General features: G+C 32.6%; 2 protein-coding genes across 6 annotated transcripts in view; one reads left to right on the forward strand and one right to left on the reverse strand.

Annotated features, from left to right (window-relative positions):
- Window positions 1–24,774, forward strand: part of LOC122566857 (paired box protein Pax-6-like) — a 144,369-nt gene that overhangs the window by 94,028 nt on the left and 25,567 nt on the right. The window lies entirely within an intron of this gene.
- Window positions 8,338–11,882, reverse strand: LOC122566859 (RNA polymerase II degradation factor 1-like). 2 transcript variants are annotated; one of them, XM_043724705.1, is made up of 3 exons: window positions 11,471–11,882; window positions 10,371–10,865; window positions 8,338–8,969 (listed from the first exon to the last, which is right to left on the reverse strand). In XM_043724705.1, exons 1-3 carry the CDS (start codon window positions 11,474–11,476, stop codon window positions 8,526–8,528), a joined length of 945 nt encoding a protein of 314 aa, XP_043580640.1. In that variant the 5' UTR covers window positions 11,477–11,882; the 3' UTR covers window positions 8,338–8,525. The 2 variants fall into 2 exon arrangements, with proteins under 2 accessions (XP_043580640.1, XP_043580641.1); XM_043724706.1 differs by having other exon boundaries at window positions 10,371–10,862; window positions 11,471–11,881.

Here is a 24,774-nt window from a genome sequence, read left to right on the forward strand (position 1 = left end):
CTACTAGATGTTTATGTATTTATGGAAAAGTTTAAAAATACAAAATATACAAAATAAAATATTGAAAGTAAAACATTTATTATGATATTTCCTCAATAGAACTAACCTGTATATCGATTATATTTATATTTATTATCATATTTTCATATGGAGTCGATTAAATTGTGGAACATTTTGAAATTTGTCATTAAGTATCTATTTTCGGCAATATTCTATTAAATTCTGATCTGCAATAGCTTAATTAATTTCATATGTTTACCACGTCTTATCAGTCCTACTGCAAACTTTACTCACTTTGTTACGTTTCGTTAAAAATATATTAATAATGTATTTTCATTGAAAGTATATTAACTGAAGAAAAAGGAATAGAAAAGGGAAATGAAAATGTCGGTCAGATGTTACATTTGAATTTGCAAAAGCGAATCGAGAATATTAGGCCGGACGTGGAGTGAAATCATACAGAATTCCGCGCGCATAGAGATCATAATTCAATCGTCTCTGGTACGATGAACATACTCGTCCGATTGTGTAACATTACGTAATCCCTCCGGTGATTGATCTGTGTGCTAACGACACACTGACTTATGTAACTGATAGCACGTTACATGCTACGCGGTTAGGAATCACTTTATTTTTCTATTATTTTCTACTTTACGCAATATTATTTTATCAATATTATTTTATTTAATTATGGTTAATATATAAAATAAATTTGGCCGTTCTAGAATGTTAATCGCAATATTTTATTAAAATTTCGTATTTGTGATAGGTAATATTAGTAATCTTAACATACACAAATGGATTAATAATTAACAATAAAATATAACTATATATATTCCTATTTTATGCACTTATGGTAATAATCTCTACTCAACGTATTCGAGATAGAACAATAATTAAATTATTCCTACAATATCCCTTCGTAAATCTTTGTGTAAATTTACGTTCGAACTATTATGTTGATCATTAATAATCATCAATTAAGTTAATAACCAACAATGAAAAAGAAACATAAATAAATTAATAATTAATGCATTCCTACATTATGCATTGACAAATCACTATTCAAGATATTCAAAGTAGAATCTAAATACTTTATTAAATTAACCAATTATATTAACAAGCAATAGCCAAACACATAAAGAGATTAATAATAATAATTATCCCTAACTTCTATCCTACAATTTAAAATCCTATAAAACCCTCAATACACGAAATTTTTAAGTCACTATACTTTTAAAATATCAACAAATTCCTTGCTAATTCAACGATAAAATCACGTGAAAGCAACATCGAAAATAGATCGCGATCGATCTTGTCCTCCATATTCATCTTTAACAAAAACATAAAAAGTTCGCGCGAGAGCGTAGGAAGCCGGAGGATCGTCATTCCTTCGTTTATGCCTCCATCCTTTTCCCTCTCTGCATCCATATTAATTCGGCGATATTAATCAAGCAGCGAGTTCTCGCGTACAAAGGCTTACCGATGTAAGCGCAGTAGGAAACTTATTGTTTTGGTACCCTCCGGTTCAATATCGACGTGCCCTGTGACGCAATGCGTATATGCTTACACTGGTTGCACATCACGCTCATACACATAGAGACACAGACATAGCCTTAACCTATACAAACGTGTGTTCGAGCGGGCGCAAATATTCTAAAAACTCAACAGCAAAAGCTATGTATATGTATATAGAGATATATGTATATATATGTAGATGTAGACACAGGCGGAGAAACGGAAGGATCACAAAGGCTTTTCTCGTTGCAAGCAACCAGCCAGGCAGGCAAGTAAAAGCAGGTGCCGACTTCGAAAGAGAGTCGAAAAGAGTTCGACGTAGCTGTCGACGGGGGATCTCCAATCACTGGCAGGCAGCGTCTGCCATACGTGGGAGCTACCGCTGACTTTCAGCGGGATCTGCCTTCCCTTTTCTTACGCTCATTGTTTCCCCTCTGTCGCCTGCCACACGAGAACTCGGCAAGCTGTGTGATAGAAGTAAGACAATATACAGTAGTACGTACTCCATTCATATGAATCTATCATAGTATAAAGAAATGCAGTGGCTACAAAAGTATTAGCACTTATAGCACTATTCTTACTTCCCAATGAAGTTCCCAAGTTTTGTACATTTCGTTTTCGTACTATTAACTTTTATGACATAGGAATACTAATAAAACATACGAAACTTATAATTATTGTTAGATGTAATTGATTCAGGTGTAAGTCGTTTCTCAAATCGACGATTCGAATCTCAAGGGAGGCACTGAAAGCTTCCAGTTGTGAAGGTTAAGAATGTGCTTAAAGGATAAAATTAGTGAAATCGAGAAATTAAGTAAGTCAATATGAGTCGTAATTCATTCGAATACCAAACTATACGTAAACAGATACGATTTAACTAAAAACGACCAAACATCTTGAAACATATAGGATAATCCTACGGCCAAATGTCCATAAGGCCAAATTTTTAAAATCGTTAATTTCCATAAAAAATGACCCTCATTTTCGGCTTTAGCAATCTAAAATATTTCAGAAAAGACACATTCAGAAGAAAAATTTTCCAATTCGTATACTGTAATAAATCCATTATTTAATTACGTATGTATTTCGTATGAGCCAACTTCAAGACATTCAGTGTTACTGTTAATTATTTTATTATAATCAAATCATACTATTATAGAAATAAATACTGACGATTAATTTTACAAATTCGTCATTCGTTATTCCAATGAATCAACTTACGAATTTCAACATAACACTCAGTGTTTTCAGCAACCTGTACTTTCAAATTCCAAACACAGCTTCAAACAAAAGACAAACGCCATGTTTCGGACACAGGCCGTGAGACGAAGAGAAGCCAAAATTAAAAATCCTGAGAATCAGACTACTACGAAAAGACTAAAAGCTCGAAGAAAAAAAAGACGCGAAAGAAAGAAGGAACAGAGAGCTGAGAAAAAAGATTGGAGGTCAGGGCGGACGTTTCGACGGTGAGCGAATCTGATTCTCGTGTTTCGAGTCACGGGGGTTACTCGTTCCTCGTCTGGAATTGTTTAGGGTCACGAAAGGGGGTAGCTTGTTTTCCTCGCGCCCTTGCACCGCGGGTATCCTGCGTTCTCTCTGTATTCTCGGTCGTTTGTCTCGCCTCCGCGAGCGTCCATATTAAGAAAATAGCGGGAGGTTCCCGCAGTGCCTGTGGGAATCTGACCAAACCGATATCCTCCTCTTTCAGTGGGAACCAGGAAAAATTATTTATTTATAGTGGCTCACAAAAGTATTTCTGCATTTATGATAGATAACTTTTATACGTATATTGTGCGTACGAAAATATGTGTAGAAGTTATAAAATATTTACTGCGAACTTAACTTTAGTAAAATATTAGTATACAGTATGAATAGCCACCTTAAGCATATAGATAATAAGAGTTAAAGATAATCCCAATGAATACTGAGACCAACACGGATTAAGCCGAGGGGGGGGGGGGGAGTCTTTCTTTAAAAGTAATAGAGTAAGATAGGATTATTTGAGTTAGAAGAATATTTAAAATGAATATTTAAAAAATAAAAGGAAAGCTATAGTTCGGCATTTATTATATTCTTTTATTTCTATATGAATTTAGATACACTTTCTGTCCTGATTTAATTATTGTATCTATGTATCTTTCCAAATTCAAAAACAAAACAAACTCCAAATTGTTAAAATTCAATTATTATGATACATTAATAAGTAAATTTATATTATTATTATGATATATGTAAAACCAAAAGCACTGAGTTTCAAATCTATACATATTAAACAAATTTGTAGAAAATTAAATTAATTGTAATTAATATATTTGTATGATGTAATTTTATATAGCGTAATGCGATGCATAATTTAATACATTCTGTTATTTTCACGCGAATATAGTAGTTTTGTTTCCTGTCGCGATAATCATCAGTTACGCAACGGATGTTTGCGTGTTGAATTTCACAGTAGAACATTGTTGTTCACGATGCAAGGGTAGATTTATCTGATTGAATATAGTAATCGGCAATGCAGCTGCATATCTTTCTCTACTTCAGGGCTGATTTAACGAGATTAATCTGCTTGAAAATAATTTACCCAAAAAGTATAGTATTACAGTTTGCATAATCATCATGTTAGGGGATGTTTAATGTAGATAAAGATATTACAGAAACGACTCTTTCAGTTCGATTAATATGATTTTCATAAAGTTGCTGGATCCTTAGCAAAGGATTAATATGAATGTATACATATATTTATATTCTAAGAACAAAATTGAAATATTTTAATATTAGAACTTATCTTCATAAAATGTTTGAAAAGTAAGAAAATTTATTTAATTCATCTCATAAATTTAATAATTATATATGGGAAGTGTGTAAATAGGTACATATTAAAATTTAATAATTGAAGTATTAGAGATTTAATTGTTAAACTTTCCAAGTAAAATAGATAAGTTTACTTGCTTTAGAAATATTTTATGAAGATAAATATTAGGAATACAATAAATGTAAATACATTACATAATTGCGTCGATTTCTTACCAATCTATCTGTAAATATATACAATATAATATACATATACAGGTATTTCTATTCATAATATATGCATTATCCGATAAAAAATTGCAAGAATAATAAAAAAAAATTAAGATTAGTAAATATTATATTGAATATTAAAGTCTGATACTAAAATTGAATATTAAAATTCTATACTCTTTTAATATTTTTCTATACTATAATAATTCTATTTTATTATCAACTCGTTAAATATCTAAAAATTCTTAAATTACAAAATTCAAAATGGCGAAGGCTCAAAAACACAATGCTATAATAGATTTGCTTGAAATATAAACAAATCACAGACAAAGTACAAATTTTATCACGCGCACGAGGTGACTCTGACCTCAAACTTAATTTACAACACGGAGGTAATCTCGCGCGGAGACCAGTTATTTAAAATCTCCTCGCCCGCAATTACTCTCCACACAATAAGCGACAGCCCTAAATGCGCAACACTTTCGCTCTCACTTTATGTGTTTTCTCTTTCTCTTCCTCTTTCTCCTTTTCCATCTTTTTTCTGTTAAAAATAACACCTCCAGATGAAAACGAGGAGAGAGAAAAAGAGAGAGAAAGAGAGGGAGAGAGGGAGAGGAAGAGAAAGACCGTCGCGACATAGAAGGGGAGTGAAAAGTGGTGGAGGTTACTTCCGGAAAAATTAATATCTCGTGGGAAGGACGGTGCACCGGCTGTTAGCTCAAGTGCAGACCTGGCAAGAGTAGAGGGAACCAGACGGGAAACTTTGTTTTCCAAAGCAACTTCTAGCGATGGCCTCAAATATGTCGCAGGCAGTGTGCAGAATGGAACATTCACCGAATAGATTCAATCCCTCTATAAATAGCTCTATAAATACTTTGAGAGATAAAATAGATACTTGCAAATAGAGTGGAATACTGCTGAAATAGGTTTGAAAATTTACATGCACTTTATCAGAAATTCTCCATCCGCTTAAAATTATTTTTCTCGGCTATCATTCTTAGATATGTAGTTACAGGTATAAACGTTGAAACAGAATTTATAGGAATCCCGCTAAATTGATTAAGAGCAATCAATTTCGTGATTCTTATAATTCGATTGCTACTGGGAAGGAATTCGATGCATTCGAATATTGAATACACTTCAACAGTTGGAAATTTAAAAATCCCAAAATTCGGAAATTTGAAAGTTTGAAAGGTTGAAACTTTGACAGTTCGTGAGTTTAAAATCTCGGGAGCTGGAAAATTTGAAAATTTCAACATCCTGCAATTCCGAAATGTCGATTCCCAAAATTCTAAAATTTGAAGATTTCAAAATTCCAAAATTCCCAAATACGAAAACTTGACAATTTGTTAAAATATCGATATAATCTTAAACAAATTCTCAAAACTTACAAATACGCAGATGCTCGAACAAAATAGTATGTCTCTTAGGAATATAGATAACTAATACCTATAGTAATCCGAACTCTATGAAGGGATCCTTTGCTATTAGTACACGTTAAACTTGATCCCATCACTAACAACTATTCGCCTCCCTTTTGTGGTTTTGCTCTTTGTTCCCAGGGATAACCCTGAGAATAGATATTTTTCGAGGAGCGTCGAGTTTAGGAGTATCCCAAAGAAACTCTGGCTCGCGGAATTCACGAGCTTTCAAACGACCGCACAACTCTCTCTTTCTCTCTCTCTCTCTCTCTCTCATCGACTGGGGTTGGTTTGGTCTTTAAGATCAGTTTAATTGGTCTTGACCGCTTGACCGGAGTAATTGGCCGATCCGAAATTCGGTTTCGAAACTAGCTGCTGGTTGAATCTTGAGGCCATTTGAAGGCGTCCTCAAAATCTCTTTGTTCTCAACGAAACGGGAAGCCGTATTTAATGTTTGGAAAAGTTCGACGAATTGGAGTTCGGTTCGATTGTTTCAATGTGGATTGTTAAAGATAAGTTTGACGATAGTCTTGTGATTTTTAATGCGCATGGGTAATTAATTAGTAATTAATATGTAGTATCAATTACCTAACACACCTATATTTCCCGACATAGGAAAGATAATATAATATTGCATACTGTTCAAACATATGTATTCATATTACCGAAATATTTATAAACTAAAGCCTTGTTACTTTGGTGATCAAATATTTTTATAATAGAAGCTTATGTGATATATCGCTTATCAGAAATTGTGCGTAGTTTGTCTTTCTTCTGTTCGGATAGAACATTGCGTTATATCGTCTAAAAACATACATTTTCTATCTTTCTTTTATTCACAATTTAACTACATAATTTCTTCTAAACGAGTAACCCAAGTACCATCTCGTCAAAATAATATTCAACAAATGTTACCAATTCAATAAATCAAAATTAACACATATCGATAATTAAATCATTACTAATTTATGAAAATAACATTTATAGAAAATACCATCAATATACATTAATAAACAAACCATTGCCAATCAATTTAAAGAAAAAGCATAAATCGTTTCTAATTCTTAACAAATGTTATCGGTCTAATAAACCAAAAAGCTATATATACATATCTAGTCATTGTTATCCAAACAACGGAAAACCGACTCTCTCTTCCCTTTTTTCAATTTTACCGCGGCCAGGAAGTAGGAGAAGGGAAGAAAGAAGAGAACTGGCCGCGGTGGTTGTGGGATATGATGAAAAGCATGGAATGGCGAGGAGAAGGGCGAGGGAGGGGGGAACATTTTGGTGGGTTGGAACGTGGCTGTAGAATTTCAGGAGGATCCTGACGAGGGATTGGCTGTGTCGGAGTGAACTTATGAAACGGCCAACCCCGGTAGAGTCGAGCGAGATATTAAATTTCTGGAATTTTGCGGTTAGGCGCGTCTACATGCCGACGGGTCTGCCACCAACACATCCGCGTTTCTGTGCTCGTGTCCACGTGCCGTGGCTAAGAAAATTCTTTCACAGGATTTCTCCCATTACCATCTCGATACCCCCTGTCTCCGCATAGTTATTCAATATGCTTGTATTGGTACGTAATATGGCTCGGATAAAGGCGGTTCGTTTGATTTCTGACTTTCATTGTTGCTAGCTAGCTAAGATTCGTAGCATGGTTAACTCTAAGTGATTGATGTTTTGCTTGATTATGTAAAAAAACCTACATTTCTGAATTGATACGGTTGATTGTAGAACCTGAAATTGAAGAAATTAACTATCAACTACTATGTGCTTATAGTATTTAAGAATGACGTCAATGTTAAGTCTGATTCATCGAGGAAATCTTTTCAAATTTCTTTTTTTGCTCTAATACTTTACTCTGCGATTTGATATCTTCTCATCTTAATTTATTAATTTCTCCTCTTTAATATTTGTCAAAGACATCAATCTTTCAAATACACGATACCAATAATCAACGTACACAAAGATCCCATATTCAATATTTACAAATTCATATTTTTATGAATATAACTAAAGAAATGTATCCAATTTAAGCAGAGATTCGTTTCTCAAAGTGCCTTATATGTGAATTATTTCGCCTTTAAATTTCCTATACTGAAACTAAGTATAATCATCCGTAGTCTAGAAATGAGTCGTTTAAAAGTCACATTGATCAACTCCAAAAACAGAAAAGAACGATGATGTTGCAAATACTATTCTTTAAATTTAGATCCTTTAAATTTACTATTATTTATATCACTATTTTTGCAATAAATAAACTTATGAAAGTCATTTGTTCCTTGAGAATGAAATATAAAATATGTAATGATATTGAGGAATTGACAAAAAGCAGAGTCGATCAGTTTGGTTCCTGAGAGATTCAAATAACAATTACTCATTGCTCGTTAACGTTGTCTTTATTGTTTTCGCAAGTAACTTAAAATACGATCCACATCTCGTATGTACGTAACATTTACAATTGTCTTAAAACTACTTTCAAATTAGGGCGCTTATGGTCCTCGTCAACTTATAAATCTACAATTACGCATAAATCCAATAAATCCACAAGTAAGTCCTCTAATTGACCTACGGTAAGGTTAAAAAGTATCTAGAGTCGCTTGGTCCAGTGTAAGCAGCATAAGATCCACTGCCCAATGGAAGTACTCCAGCGGGATTATCATATTGATACTGTACTTGTGTAGCAACCGGTTGAATTTCTAATTTTTGCGGTTTCGATTCGGCTGGTGTTGCGATCGGTGCAACTGGAGCGACAGACACTTGCAGTCCAGCTGGCACGATTTGCAATTTTTGAAGAGGAGCGTAGGCGTAGATGGGTCCACGGAGAGGTTCCACGTTTTCAGCACGAATCTTAGCGAAGTACTTCATGGCTTCGATGTTCTGGCGGCTGACGTAGCGGACTCGTTGAAGACGGCCATCGGGTAGGGCTACGTAGTACTCGCCAGATTGCTGCGGCTGTTGTTCATCTACTTCTTCGTCATCGAGCTCGTTCACGGAGTTGACGGGCTCGGACTGATAAAGCAGAAAAATAGAAATAGAATTAGATTTATATAGGGTACAACCGAAAAAGAAATGATTCTTCATGTAAAAGTAATGAATCAAAATATGATCTTTTCCAATAAACGAACAAATAACCTTCTTCCAAAAATCATATGCGAAATTTAAAAACTACAAAATTTTCCAGCCTAAAAATGTTATTAAGAATCTGAAAACTAAATGACTTCCTACTTTAAAAATATTATTAAAAATCTGTGAATTAATAAATCCTAAGAATAAGATTCCTATTATTCCTATTTAAAAAATTCTTCTAAAAGTTCTGAGAATTTTTCTTATAGCCAAAAAAAACTCCTGCAACAATACCAATTTCATATATATTCTCGCTGCACTCGCTAAAACGAGCAAAGTAAAGAAGGCTCGCCAAAGAGAACGGAAGAGACGCTTAAATTTCATCGACGTTGAAACATCGTGTTACGTATTATCAGACTTGTTATCGTCTTATTTGGTACAACGAAGGAGAAGAAAAGAAGATTGGGAGAGTGCAGGCCCGTTTGGCACAAGGCTACACGAGAAACACAACGCGAGGTTTCCACGGAATTTTAAATCGCGTCAGGGAATCGTTCGCTCCTGTCTTTCCCTGGGTTCCTTTCTGTCTCGTTCTCCTTTTTCGGCCGTCTTAACAACATTAGTATTCTACTCATCGTTTACTTTCGATCGCTGTGCAGGCACGCGTGTGCCCCTACCAAATTCAAAGGCGGCGTGATACAATCCGTGATGCAGTGATCCGTGATTTCAGTTCCTCCGATCATTCTCGTTACCATCCTTTCGATTGAACGTTTTCGAAAATTCCGACGATAACTTAATTGTCTCCTTTTAGATCGATTCATTGCTGTGTTTGAGATGTTTTATGTGGATTGACGAACTGATTCGACATTTTCGAAACCAATTTTCTAAAACTATGACTATGATTTGTAATAACACTAATTTCAAATATAATTTTCTTATTAAAAATGAACAAAATATGGCTTAGGTTGTTATGTTTGAAAAGTTCAATAGCTTCGAATATTTTAAAAGTAATTGTTATAATATAATTATTAGACTGTAGATGTTTATGGAAATTCATAAACATCATTTTATTAACGCGATTTAAAAAATGAAATCTAAATAGAGATGTGTTTCATTTACTGAATATTGCAATGCGCGCTTTGCGTTATATATTAGACACTTATATCTATACAGATCATATTTTGATCTTAGACAATTATTTGTGGCAATGCAAGATAGAAAATCCCAATATTCATCACTAAACCTAGTATTAAATACGAAATAAAGAGAATTCAAAACGAAATTCTCTTATCTCAAACTCACTGGTACCAAACTTAAATATCAAAAGAATCCAAATTAAAATTCTCTTACCTCAGACTCGGTGACACTAGCAACCGTATCTACTTCAGTAGTATCTGGCACTTCCGTAGTAGTAGTTTCCTGTGGTGGTCCATACTGTTGTTGAGGAACCGCAGGTGGTCCATATTGTGACTGAGGAACACTAGGAGCTCCATATTGTTGCTGAGGAGTAGCAGGTGCTCCGTATTGCTGTTGAGGAGCACTGGGTGCCCTGTACAGTTGCTGAGGAGCAGCAGGTGCTCCATATTGTTGCTGAGGAGCAGCAGGTGCGCCATATTGCTGTTGAGGTGCGCTAGGTGCTCCGTATTGTCTCTGAGGTTCTCTTGGGGGAAGATTGAAGGCTGGTCCAGGTGATCTCCATCCAGAAGGTGCATAAGGTGCACTAGCAACAGTGGTGGTTTCTTCCTGCTGTCTGGCGAAGTAGAATTGCCTTTGTTGTTGAGGACGGTATCTTGGTGGCTCTGCCATTACCGTGGCGGTCAGAAGAACGAAAGCGACGAAGAGCTGCTTTTAAGAGTGAAATATTAAATTAATAGTGTCCTTCTCGATCGAAATTTACTATCTTTGTTCATTTTACTTGTCGCTCAATATTATTCGAAAAGAAACAACTTTTTTGGTTTAAAAATATGGCCCTTACAAACAGAAATTTAAAAACCACTTTTGAAATGTCCAATAAGACGCGAAACTACGTATCTAATTCTACAATTAAATAAATTTTTGTGGCAGAAAATTGATTATTAAATTTCAAAGTTGCTTGTCCTGAGTTTTTCTCAGAGTCTATAATTATTTTTTGTTAGTAGACAGTAGTAGTACATATCTACAATCAATCATAAAAGTATCAAATTAGTACTATTAAAAAATTTCTCTTTATTCCAATTACATATCTTTAAGAACTAAATTTTAACAAACTTTAAATATATTAAATGAAAATTAATGTCAAAAACGCTTCTCCGATACTTAAGAACTTAAGATTGCTGTTGGATAATTGAACGTATATGTAATATATGTATTATTTCGGAAACTGTTCAAGTAAAATTTGAAATTTTTTATGTTTGTAATAAAGTGATTACGAATTTGTCCTTTGAAGATATCACGCTAATTGCAAGAAGTACCTTCATTGTGGTGCTAGTAAGTTACTCGGTTGAACTGTCGAGTTGACTGATTTCCAAAGTCGACGAGCTGGATTATATACACTGAGTCTCGTATGCGCACTGCATGTTTAAAAAGAATTATACCAGTTTGCCATCAAATGACATTGACCTCCTAAAACACTGATGAATCCTCCATCATTGTTGGCTCACCATCCGGTCGCGTCTTACCTTCGCTTATTTCGGCGTTTCGAGACACGTACTCAATGAACACCACATTTCGTTTATTCGAACTTTGTTACCTTCTTTCTCGAATTAGATTTACTTCTTGTTAAGTGAGTGGAGGTATAATAAGGTTTAGAGAAATTTCGATCGTTGACTATTCTCTTAACCTTTACGCTATTTCATACATTCAATTATCTTATTGCTAGATTATTATACTGCGATTTTTTGTGCATTTATTGGAAATTTAAAGCTGAAAAAATGCATACAATGTACATAATACACAAAATGTATATAAAAAATAAGCATATGTATATATGTATATAAGAATATAAGTATATAAAGTACATAAAATATCTAAAATACAGTACTTGTTATCCCACTTAATAAGTGAAACAAACATCTGTCTATGTATGCGCATGTATATATAGATATATATAACATTTAATAACACGCAACAGTTCTAATTCAAAAACGACCTTCGACAGCTATCAAATTTCTAATCGTACTTCGAAGACAATTCCCTATAAATAAAAAAAAATCTCTTAAATATTCCCCTGTACGTACAATCAAATTAATAATGTACGACAGCAGAATAACATTCAAAAGTAACATTTAGTAGACGTATCGGTATCAAAATAGTCTTCATCACGATATTTTTAATTCAAATCGAGAAATCCCACATATGCTAATCATCACAAATTTCTAAGTCTCATTCTTATTCTACGAGTCGTCATCTGAATCAGCAAGAATTTATCATTCATTGTCCATGGCCGATTCTTGTTCATCGACGAAAGAACATCGATTACGTCGAATCGCAAATCGTACACAGAAACCTGAAGTAAACATGATAAAATTACGCATTGCAAGTACTAAATTATCGTTAATTCGTAATTAGTAAATAGAGCTTGTGCTTTGTTCCTTTTTTTTAGTTACTCTCTCTTTCGTAACTTACGGCCGCTTTCTGCGTGTATGTGTGAGTGTAGTATACAATTTTATAGTACCTATGCGATATACGACAGAATCAGAAAAATATTTTATATTTACGTTAGAATATTTTTATTACAATATTTTATATTTAAGGAACATATGTAAATATTTATAAATGCTTCCTGTATATAGAATTTACAAGATACATATTTACAAATATTCCGATCACGATTTATTTAAGCAGTTAATTATCCATTACTTATACTAATAAATTTTGATATTCAACAAGACCATATTTACTACTTACTATGTACGAGTACCAAGGTACCTAAGATGGTTAATTTTTTCCTAAATTTTCAATTTACTATTTTTTACTGAATATATGTTTGCAATAAATGTCTTGTAATTTCCATATATGCATATTTCCAAGTTGGCTTTAAATTTTGTCAATATGTGTTAATGAAATATTAAAATGTTGCATGAGCCTTATATACTATGAACATACAAATTTTCCACGTTAAGGGTTCAAATAATAGTTAACGTAAGTTGAGAAATGTATTTTTATAATTGTTAAAGTAACAGTGCGTGTTCGCCAATGGCTAATAAAATAACGGGACGTTAAATAAAAAAATAACGACGTTCAATAAATTAAAAAGAAAGCTTTCGTGAGCACTGTATGTGTAATATGTACGCAATGTTCACAGAAAGTATTTGCACACTATTGTGTTTATTATAGCATTTATACACTAACTGATTAGATTCCAATAAATTAAATTTCATGTCATTTAGTAAGTACTTGCTTTCATATGACTACGAAAAATTGATATTGTGGAAATGAAACGCATCTGCTAGAAAAACGCTCCATTGAAAAATAAGCGTAGGTACATATATATGGATATGTATGTATGTACAAATACTTTTTGCAATCACTATATATAATACATCTAATATACAATTTTGTATCGTGTGTGTATCGTGAATCGACATCGATTATGTGACGATTACGTCGATTTAATATTAAAGTAGGCGACGAATCGATGACGGCACGCTCCAGGCGTCATTTTAATTGATTCTTCGCACGCAGGACGCGTGACTATGATTTTCGCGCTAATAAATTCAGCGGTGAACTCGATCCTCGAGCAGCATCAGAGAAAAGAAGGATGAAGAGAACGTGCACGGCGATATCAGGGTCGAGCGTGCGTTCATCCTTTAGAATTTATAATGACAGATACAATTCTGTCAGCGAGTGATTCATGCGACAGTTCGCAAAAGAATCTCGTGGTCGACGCCAGACGCCGTTAAATTTGATCCGCAAATTTCGAACACGACCAAATTCCTAATCGAATTTTTTAAGACAGAGGTCGAATTATTACGCAATCAACGAAAATAGAATTTTATCAGATTTTCAGTGTTTTTTATTCTGTGTACGTTTTATCTATGGTTAAATTTAATTTTGGTTGCCTATATATTTATGAGTTTTACCATTGTAAGTACATACACTGCAGAATTTGTAATCAAATTTCTGCAAATGATGGTCGAATTTTTACGTAATGAATAGAAATAAAATTTTATCAATTAATTGTTTTCTTCCTTTCCATCTTGTGAATTATGTAAGTATGTTATATCTAGATTAGATTTGTTGAGTTTAATTAATTAGTTATCAACAAATTTTTATTTCCTCACTTTTTGTTTTGATCTTCTGCTTGTAATTGATATTATCCTTTAATTTCTCGTAAATTAATTTTGCCTATTTGGATTCAAATATATTTCGAAGCAATGAACTGAAAATAACGACAAGAGGCAGCTAAACATAAGTCGTCTCTTCCTATCAGATTTAACAAACAAATAAATGTATATAATGTATAAACGTGTGTACGTGTATAAACCGACATCTACAGCAGAGTACTTACTTATTATAATATTTAATAAATTAAATAAATTTCTATTTAGATTCCATTTCGGTAAAAAACTTTGGTATTATATTTTGCGTATAAAAATATATTCTGTATAAAAAAAATTCTGTATAAAAATATATAAAATATTCAAAGTAAAATGCTTATTATAGTATTTACTAGATGAAGTAAATTCCTATTCAAATTCCATTTCTTTAGTTTCACTCATAAAAATATATTATAAAATTGCATAAATATCGCCATCTACCAATAACGCTAACCTTAACCTTACTTTTGCACCGTCATGAGAATTCGCGTATCATCCGAAGATTTAAGCCTTTGCAAACAAACATATTTTCGCATTAGTCGTAAATAAGCTGAATTACCTATGTTAACGCCTAGCTCTTCAAAATATCAGGAAAATTTCTACGATATTTATTAATACCTCCATCAAACGTTTCTTAAGTAAAATGTTAATAGGTTTTTTTTAGGAAAAATAGCAATTTCGCTTTCAAGAAATTCACGAATGTAATTTCGCCCGGGGTGTAAACGACCCAGGTTGCCTATGGAGGGTTAACATAAAATCATCAGAAAGTACGAATCGGTAACCGTGACTCGCGGAATGTGGCAATGTCGAAGGGCGATCTCATAAGAGAGAAAAGGAAGAGTCTGGCAGCGAACAGAGATGAATGTAAAAGAGAAGGAAAGGATAGCAAGTAGGGGCAAGCGGAGGGGTGGTCTGGCTAAAGCAAATTATTCACACTCAAATGACTCCATTTCAATATCGGACCGAGGCTCAGGGACAAAAGAAGGGCGAGATGCCTGTCTCCCTTCTGCTTTCGCTTTGCCAGTGCCCGATACCTTTGCCTGCAGCCTGCAGGCTTAACTCTCCTTTTTTTATCCCTCTCGCTCTCTCTTTTGCTGTTTTTTTCGTGCCTCCATCTTTGTCTTCAGTTCTAAACCTCTTCTTTGCGCTCATTTTTCTGTACGCTATTCCACTACAACTCTGTGTGTGAACGTGTCTATACATCGAACATATAATAGGGAGAAAGTAAGAGACGAGAAAACTGCTCGAATCCACGTTAAATGCAAGATAAATCGCCATGATGAGATATCCTTGACCTTTTATGAGGTGGAGTTAATGGTAGAGGTAGATTAGGATTGATAAAATTGATAGAACAGTTAATGGTGGAAATGCATTGTGAAACAATGAGTAGATTGCGGATTTTTATGCGTTTATGGGAAATTTGAAGATGCAAAAATACACAAAATTCACATAAAAAACAGTTTAAAAATGGAATATACAAAATACCCAAAATAAAGTACTCTCTACAATATTTGATAGGTAGAATCCTACATAGATTCTATATTACGAATTATATTGATAAAAATATGAATTTATGTAAATTTTTATATCTATATGTAAATTTCGCAAGCTCGCGATTCCAAAATGATGAGTGTGGATTATAATGTTCACGAAACATTACGTCGGAAGAAAGTTCAACGGGCTATTAAAAACACAATCGAAATTCCAAGGAGCACAGGTACATCATAATTACGGTAAAAGTCCAAAATCTAAAGTTTTATGTACGTACCTGTATGTATGATGGTAAACTTTCTGAATTATTAAAATATTACACTTGTACACTTTAATAACATTTGTGTTACATCTACGTTTCCCTTGTCTAAATTATAGTCTTTCTAACTTGGTTTGTGTTATATAAAGAGCACAAGGAAAAAAAATATGATGTCAGATTTTTATAAAGAACCAATTTCTAAATTCATCGCGGTGTCAATCAGTTAGTTTTAAGATTAAATATACATATGTTGAGTATTTCAAAAATATTAATTGTGTGTAAGTATGTATTCATGTATCCCTTTCAACTACGTCATATTAAAAATCACATCAAATTCAGAAAGTTGATAAAAATTAATTTATCATTCTGTTTCTGTGCAATCTTCACGAACTATCTATGTATCTTAATTGTTTTGCTTCATTTTTCTTTAATAAAAAAATTTTAAACCGGTCCATGTAATGATCAAAGATGGATCGACAAATAACTTTTTCAGACCCTATACACTTTCCATGGCATTCAAATTGAACGAATTGCTTGGATATGATGAAACGGGAATATTTTTCAGTAAAATCTGTGATGTTATGAAGTAATAAATTAATTCGTATAGGCACGAACATCTACGTATTAAATAATAATTTGGGTAGCCAAAGACAATTTGTTTTTTTGATTTAGCGTCGTAGATAAAAGAATGAAATTTTTATACATGAAAAAGAACAAAATTTTATACATTCACATACATTATGCTTCTACTCCGATGGCTAATGAAGTGTTCTTATATGTTTTCAGTATTTAAAAGTTTAAAAAACACGTGTTTCATTTACCGAATTCTCAATGTGTTCTATCCTATCCGAAGATATGTAATGGCTCATAAAGTGTTCGTACATTTCATATAATTGCCGACGTCTTTTATGAACATATCACATATGTTATACTTTCCTATTTTGAATACTTTAACACATATTATGTGCTTAAGACTTACAGTGGCTCTTCATGCTGTACATACTAATTTTTTAGTAAATATAAGTTGTAAATATAATATAAGTGAATATTTTGTAACTTCTATATATATTTTTAGAATGAACTAAAATTTTGCCAACATAATCATGGCAGTCGTGTCTCATTATAGTGCTAATGTTTTGTATAATACCCAAAGTATACATATAAAAATATTCCATGGTAGACGTGAATCTCACATGGAATGAAACAGTAATGCGTGAATCCTCCAGTTACGTTTACGCAAGGGATTGAAAAGTAGTATAGGGGTCAAAAAAGCGATAGCCGAAAGCGACAAAGCTGAGTGTAAAGAAGAAAAGAAAAAAAGAGAAGAAAGCCAAGAGAAGAGAGTCCGTCCAGGGCCAAGCCACGTAATCGAATATATTTAAGCGCGGGAGGGACGTTTGTGCGGATTCTCGGCTTACAAGAACCCCATACCGAGACAACGTCTGCGAGTAAACTGGATTAATCGTCTATGAAGGGAGACTGTAACCCCCGCCGCATTCGTTTGCAATCAGATCCCCATGGGGAATTCGAAACAACGCGTCTATGTTGCGCTCAAGCTTTGTTTTCGTTTGTTACTGTTATATAAGGGATGAAAATATATAGAGATACTTCTCGTTCGAAGTTAGGTTCAAATTTGGTGAGATTTAAATTGATAAATGTAAGGCGATAGCGAAGAGAAGGGAACTATATTATTTTCTAAAAATATTTTGACACTTGGTTATCTTAAATAACGTGCACTCTAATTTTTAAATTAGAAATGTATCGAATTGTAACGATTGATCTTTATAATCATAATATGTCAATATGAAGGCTACAAAGGAATAATATTTATAACAAGTCTCATTTTCATAGAGGATTAATTTCTAAACCATACATTATCAAACTATGTTTGTTATTTAATTTTGAGCTCATATATACACATATTAGACATTTTAACATAACATATTGACATAAATTCCAATGAAATACAGTATTTTACAATATTCTAACGCAAATCAATTTCATCAAAATTATATTACAGGGTACTCCATTAAAATCTATAAATGCAATTATCTCTTCGAATTGTTCGTCATTTGAAAAATGTCACAAATAGATGTTGTTCTGTTTCGAGGAGGAAGTAATTTAATGTAATTAGATTTTTTGTAGGTGGATACGTGAAGGACATATGAAGGTCAATGTTATTTTTTTAAATAATATTATATAATCTTATAATAGATTTTACAAAAGAAAAATTAAAATGTATGTTATAAAGTCACGATTTTTCGAGATGAATAGGTAAATATCTTTTTATGGAAAATCCTGAGATGAATCGATCGATACATTAAAAATTGTACGATTGCATTTAAAAGAATAATGTTGACTTTCATATAAGCTTGATGCATTCACTTACAAAAAAGCTAAACATCTCCATTAAGCAGTTACAAAGATTATGGCCCCTCGAAACAGAATAAGTTCCGTTTATAACGCTTTGGTTTCGAATAACGAAAAATTTAAGGAGATTTATAGAGTAACCTGCGACACCCTGTATTACAGATGCCCATTAAAGTATTCGAACATTTACGGAGATTTTTCACGTATATACGAAATATCCCAAAATAAGTGGGAAATATTTGGGAGGTGGTTTCGGTACGTCGAAAGAATAAAAAAAATTTCATATAGACACATGTTCTATTTGACTTTATTTTCGAATTATAGAGAATTGTACACCAAGACACCATCAACAATTTAGATTATATGGAACAGGAATAATGAGGAATAATTTAATCAGAATAATAAATGATAATTTAATCTAAATTTTATGTAATTTATTTCTCCTAAGTAATAAATAACAGACAAACGTCTACCGTTTATACACGATGATACTGTATCGTATCTTAGCCGAATTTCTAGACAATTTCGTCACTGGTAAGACGTCTACGAGCTTACAATTCAGATGCGGGAAGGTCATTTCGAATGTATCTTATGAAAGCAAGCAGATATAGTTTGTCGAAATGAAATTTGGCATAACTAGGGAACAATATCAAATAGGATATATGTTTATACGAAGTTTCTTTATTGTTTAGATGTGTTGAAGTCATCCATAAAATATTTCCCATATATTCTGAAATATCCTGCATTATATGTTATTATACGAAATATTTAAAAATTTCATTAATAAAATATTTAGTATAAGTATGTGTACATGTACATATTATATTTCGCAGAAGTCACAAAAGTATTTAAACAGTCAATTAACTAATTAACACTTATTATAAAAACAAGCACATGTTTAATATAATTCAAGCTATATACTAATTTTTTATTAAATATACATCTTCAGTATAATATATATTTATAACTTCTATATTCATTTTCTCATCGGTTTTAAATTTGACCTATATAGATAATTATATAAATAGTCATAACAGTGCCTCGTTATGATATTAATAAAATTTCAAAATGTATTACCTATACTTACAAAACGTACTATGATAAATGTTCAAATACCCTCGTCATTCACTGTATATATATATATAGGTATCGAACACCGAGCAATGTTCAGTGCACGCAAAAATTAACAGAAAGTGTATTAATATCCACGTAGACAAAAATCATGCATCAAACAGAGAAGGTTCCGTGATGAAACACATTGTTTGCTACTCAACAGCACCTGATATGACTTCTAATTACTGTTTCACCTTTTGATCGATGACACGAGTCAGTCTAGTCAAGCACGTTCTTCTCTTCTTTCCCTTCTACTCCCACTGTTTCTTGAATCCATGCAGACTAAATTCGCCGTAAAGATTTACGAACACTGTTTCACAAGTGACCGTTGTCGATAACGATTGCAATGACATAATCATCAAATTCTGTAGCTATGTGTAAGGAAGGAGCCTGAATATTTCATGTGTATTAACTCTTAACTTGTATCAATGGATCATTGGGCGCCATAATTAATTCGAGCTAAAAATTATTTAATTTTGAAATTTTTAATTTGGTTTCATTTTATCAGGAATCTTTATCACGGAGAATTGTTAGATAAAATTCAATACTCTAAATTTTAGTAGTCTGACATAAATAATTATGTGCAGACATCTATAATCCAACGATACTGAAGGATTAAAATCGCTCGTTTGAACAATAACACAACTAAAATTTGCAGTTTTTGAGCTAGTAGTACCTTTACGAGTTCAGTCCTACAAGTGAGTTTTTAATATTTCTTGATATTTTCCTTTCAGTTTTGTTGTCCTTCAAATGTTTCTGTATGACCTAAAATGAAATTACAATTTATTAAATGCCACAATATACATGATGCTTAAATATTTTGGTTTTAGTACTCGATATATTTGTATTATATAATATTACTTTTTTCGTGTATTTCATACCATTCATGAATAAAGTATTTCAAAATTTGAAAAAAGGATATCTAGGTTAATTAGTTCAATGACGGTATGATAAACATCGAGTGTGAAAACGTGTTTCTTATCCCGATGCAAACGAACACGTACCACCCTCGCGTTCTGAAGTTGCTAGAGCGAGACCACTGGTCGATGGTCGATTTTATTTGGCGATGCAGCCCCTGGGACGAATCAAGGGGATGTATAACGATAGAGAAATTGTTTGGCTACCAGTTGCGTGCTCCCAAAAGGCTCGTTTTGCAAGTCGTAAACGAATTAGGGCTTTTCAACGCGGCCATTCATCCCAAACAGAGAAGAGATCACCCTTGGTCATTGATTTACATCGCGGTTAACGGGGTGGCTCCAATACAAATTACTCTGTGTAGCATACCGGTCAATTGCTTTTAAGCTTTGACCAATGTAATTTAACGTTTCCGATTCTGATTTTGAGGTGTTAATTGCGTGTGATTCTTGTTGATGATTTGGTTTGGATATGTGCAATTGAGGAAAAGGGGAAATTGAGGTTCGTTCTTAATTGATATCGAAATTAAGAATTCTTTTTGGTATATTTTGTGGATATAATTGAATATAATTGATCTAATTGATATGTTAACTCTAAAATGTATGACTTGTTCATAAAAATTAAAAAATTTTGAAATTGCCAATTTATGTCGAAACATATAATACTGGTAGTGTGAATTTATTATGATAATAAATTATATGTATGTATGTATCGAATATCATAATGAAGTACGTGTCAAATACACATTATGTGTAAGTTGCAAATGGCAACGCTATGCATTTGAAGGTTACCGTGCTTAGTGATGGCATCAAGTTCGATATGTACTTATAAATCCGAATAAAATCCAATACGCAAGGCTTCATAGACTTCGAATACTACTCATAAAATTATAATAGTTCATTCATTATATTTGCCAAGTATTCGATCTTCACAGGCCGGTTTCAAATCTTGAAACGAGTACTTGTAACTTTTGAAAACCTAATTAAAGCTGTTTCGATATTCGCACGAATGGAATCTTTTACAAATAGCAATCGAATTACCAGAGTCAGAAAGTCATTACTATTTCAATGAATTTTTCCAACAAATTTAAGAAAATCCTGTAAAATTATAGACAGTAGACAGGATTCCTATACTTCTTATTTGAACGTTTACATTTGCAAATATTTAATAACGATAGCCGAGAGAAATAATTTTGATCAAATGTAGAATTTCTACTAAAATACTCGTGAAGTTCCTGATCTATTCGAGCAGCTGATCTATTCGTTTCTACTTGGATGTACCTTTTTTTATTTGGCAAAATACTTATAAAGCATTCGAATCAAGTCCTACTTGTGACATATTTGCGCATATCCCTACTCATGATCCTTATGATCCTGTTTCAACTCCCGTTTCACAACTTATATCAAGGTATAGTTAAGCTCCGTTTATGCAGCTAGAGCTTCTCCTGCGATCCACAGTTTCCTCGGGGCTTTTGTCGCAATCTCGGTAACCCCACGCTTTTCGCTAGTTCGCAGACTGGTTCGGTTATAATTCGTACAGTTCGCGTAACAGTCAGGACAATCGCTTGATTAGAGAGAAATTAATTCCAAGAATCAGGTCTGCGAAATTAGCATCCCCGAAGGCAAATTTTTGTGAAAGGTACACAGTATTCGTTTGTCCACGATAAAAATTTTTCTTCTGTACGTCATTCAAAAAAGGTTATCACCAAACTAAAATTTAAAAAAATTCTATATCAGAGCTCCGTGAACGAAAATTTTGACAAATCGTAAACAGATGAATACTGTTTGTTTTTTTATACAAATTTGCACTTGACAACTTTACAAATCTTTCGGAATCGTTTGCTTGGAAATACGATGTCGCGGTTAAAAATCGGTAATAGTCGTTCTGGATCCTCTGCTCTGTTCGCCATTGAATTTGCTCGTTTACTTGCAAAATGGGTTCCTTAGATTCTTGCGATATTCTTCATTATTAATAGTTCGTCGTGTTTTTATTCTTTTAAATATTTATTTTTTTTTTTTTTGGATAGTACATTTTATTCTGAGGTGTCATATGTACTGTATAAATTTTATTAGTACTATATAATAAAGTTATATAGAAAAGTATAAAGAAGAAAGCTAGTATAAGGCAGAATAATCTGGAACTTAATATTAGAACTGATATTTATGCGATAGATTCTACTCTTAATGGATGAATAGTTTTTTGTGGACATACAGTGATTAGTTGTACATGCTATTTAATCTAGTTTACTCATATTCGACGTTATAAATTAATATCAATTTATAATATTATTTTACACGATTAAAAATCGAGTAAAATTCAAGATAAGCTAGTAGAAAGAAGAGAAAACTAGAAAAATAAAAGAAAAATAGTAAGAAACAGAGGTAAAAAAGAACTAGGATTAGGTAATGTTAAGAGGAAAAGAGTAATAAAAATGTGGAAAAGTAAATAATGATTATTAAAAATAATAATAAGTAATTATATATGAATAAGACGAATACAGAATATACTGTACATACATTCTAGCTTCTTTTCCAGGAATACTAGGAAGCTATGAAATAATGAAATAGCTTTTCAAAATTATTTTTCTATAATCTCCTGATACATAAATCACCAATATCAAAATACTTCATTATATTTCAAGACAAAACATATATTTAAGGAGCAAAATACATATTAAAAGTAAAAACACAATATGAATAAAACAAAGGATAAAAGAAGAGTAACAAGATAAGGAAACATAATAGATATATTATGTACGAATAAGAGAAAAATAGAATGTCGACCTTACGACAAAAGAAGAAAGGAAAAGGAAAGAAAAGAAGAGAAGAAAAGAGAAGGAAGAAAAGGAAAAGAGAAGAGAAGAGTAGGTAAAAGGTGAGGAGAGGAGGTGAGAAGAGAAGAGGAGAGAAGAGGAGAGAAAAGAAGAGAAGAGAAGAGGAGGTCGAGAAGGAGGATGCCGTGAAGAGGTTACAGGAAAGGGCGGTTGGGAGTTTGAGGACGAAACTTGCAAAAGTACATCGCGACTCAAGAAGCCGAAAGTAATCGCGCAGCGCAAATCTATGTTATCGTCGGTTGATTTCACGGCATTTAGTGACTGCCGAAGATTTCGGTGGCCCGAATTAAGAAGAAAGATACAAAAAGATCGTTACTTTCTAATTACATAGTGGTTGGATTACGAGATTCTCGAGTACGAGGAAGGAAAATCTAATTCGGCATAGTATATACTCGTTAATCGACGCAACTAAATTGACACGTTTCGCTGTCTGAGCATTATTAGAACGATTGTTCCGCTTCGTTGCTCAATGTTCTGTCGAAGTAGGGTAGAATAAATAAAAATTGAATTTCATTATAGTGATAATAATGATACAATTACATTGGATTCTTAAGTAGTTTTGCAAAATTTAAAGGTACAATTATGCACAATTCAAAGGCACATTGGAAGGTACAAAAGTGCATATTATAACATATACAAATAAATAAAATACAAAAGATAAAGCATCTACATATTATGGTATTTGGAGAATGAAACAAATTTCTGCTTAAGCTCGATCTCTTTCGATGTATTCGTAAAAATTTGAATCTGCATAAACATCCGCGTCTAGAATGAAGCGAATGAAGAACACATAAATTACGTTTCCTATATTTTATAGTATAACATCAATTAATCCCTCGTTACTTCTTTGTTGAAATTGTTCTTCTACTTCATTTTGAGACTAAACACGTGCTTTTCATTTATTTAATACTTTGAAAAATGCCGTCATAATATTAAAATATCGAAGATATTAAAGTAATTCTTTTTGTTATAAAGTAAAATAAAAATTTAAAAATCAACAAAATTATTCGCATTATACTTTTTTCCTGCGATCTTCAAATAATAATAATAATATGAATATTTATGAAGAGAAGAAACCGTTTTATTTCAATCAAATTACGATATCACTGAAACGCAAATTTATATTTTCTCATTAGTACCTAAAATTAAAGAATTACAAAACAACTGAAAAATTATCAATTTTTTAACTATTAAAAGTTTTTAAAATTTTAAGTTTTATTAATATTTATGTATATATTATATATATTATATTATGATATATATACATGTACAAAATTTAACAAACTTAAAAGGGAATTTATTTTTTTGTTAATATAATAATAATAATAATGATAATAATAATAGTCGCCTCACGATTTTTCTTATTTCCTGTTCTAAATATTCTTTTGTCTCTCCGTTATTTTTAACATTGTATTAAATAACATATTGCTTTCGCTTACTCTTCTTTAGTTATTCGCAGTATCTCACGGTATTCAG

Source organism: Bombus pyrosoma, linkage group LG4 (genome assembly GCF_014825855.1).
Source record: "Bombus pyrosoma isolate SC7728 linkage group LG4, ASM1482585v1, whole genome shotgun sequence".
In the NCBI taxonomy this organism is placed as follows: Eukaryota; Metazoa; Arthropoda; class Insecta; order Hymenoptera; family Apidae; genus Bombus; species Bombus pyrosoma.

Bases quoted from the DNA above. Each gene is read 5' to 3' on its own strand.
- LOC122566859 (XM_043724705.1), bottom strand. The intron at 8,970-10,370 runs GTAAGAGAATTT...CTGCTTTATCAG, and splicing joins CTAGTGTCACCGAGTCTGAG to TCCGAGCCCGTCAACTCCGT.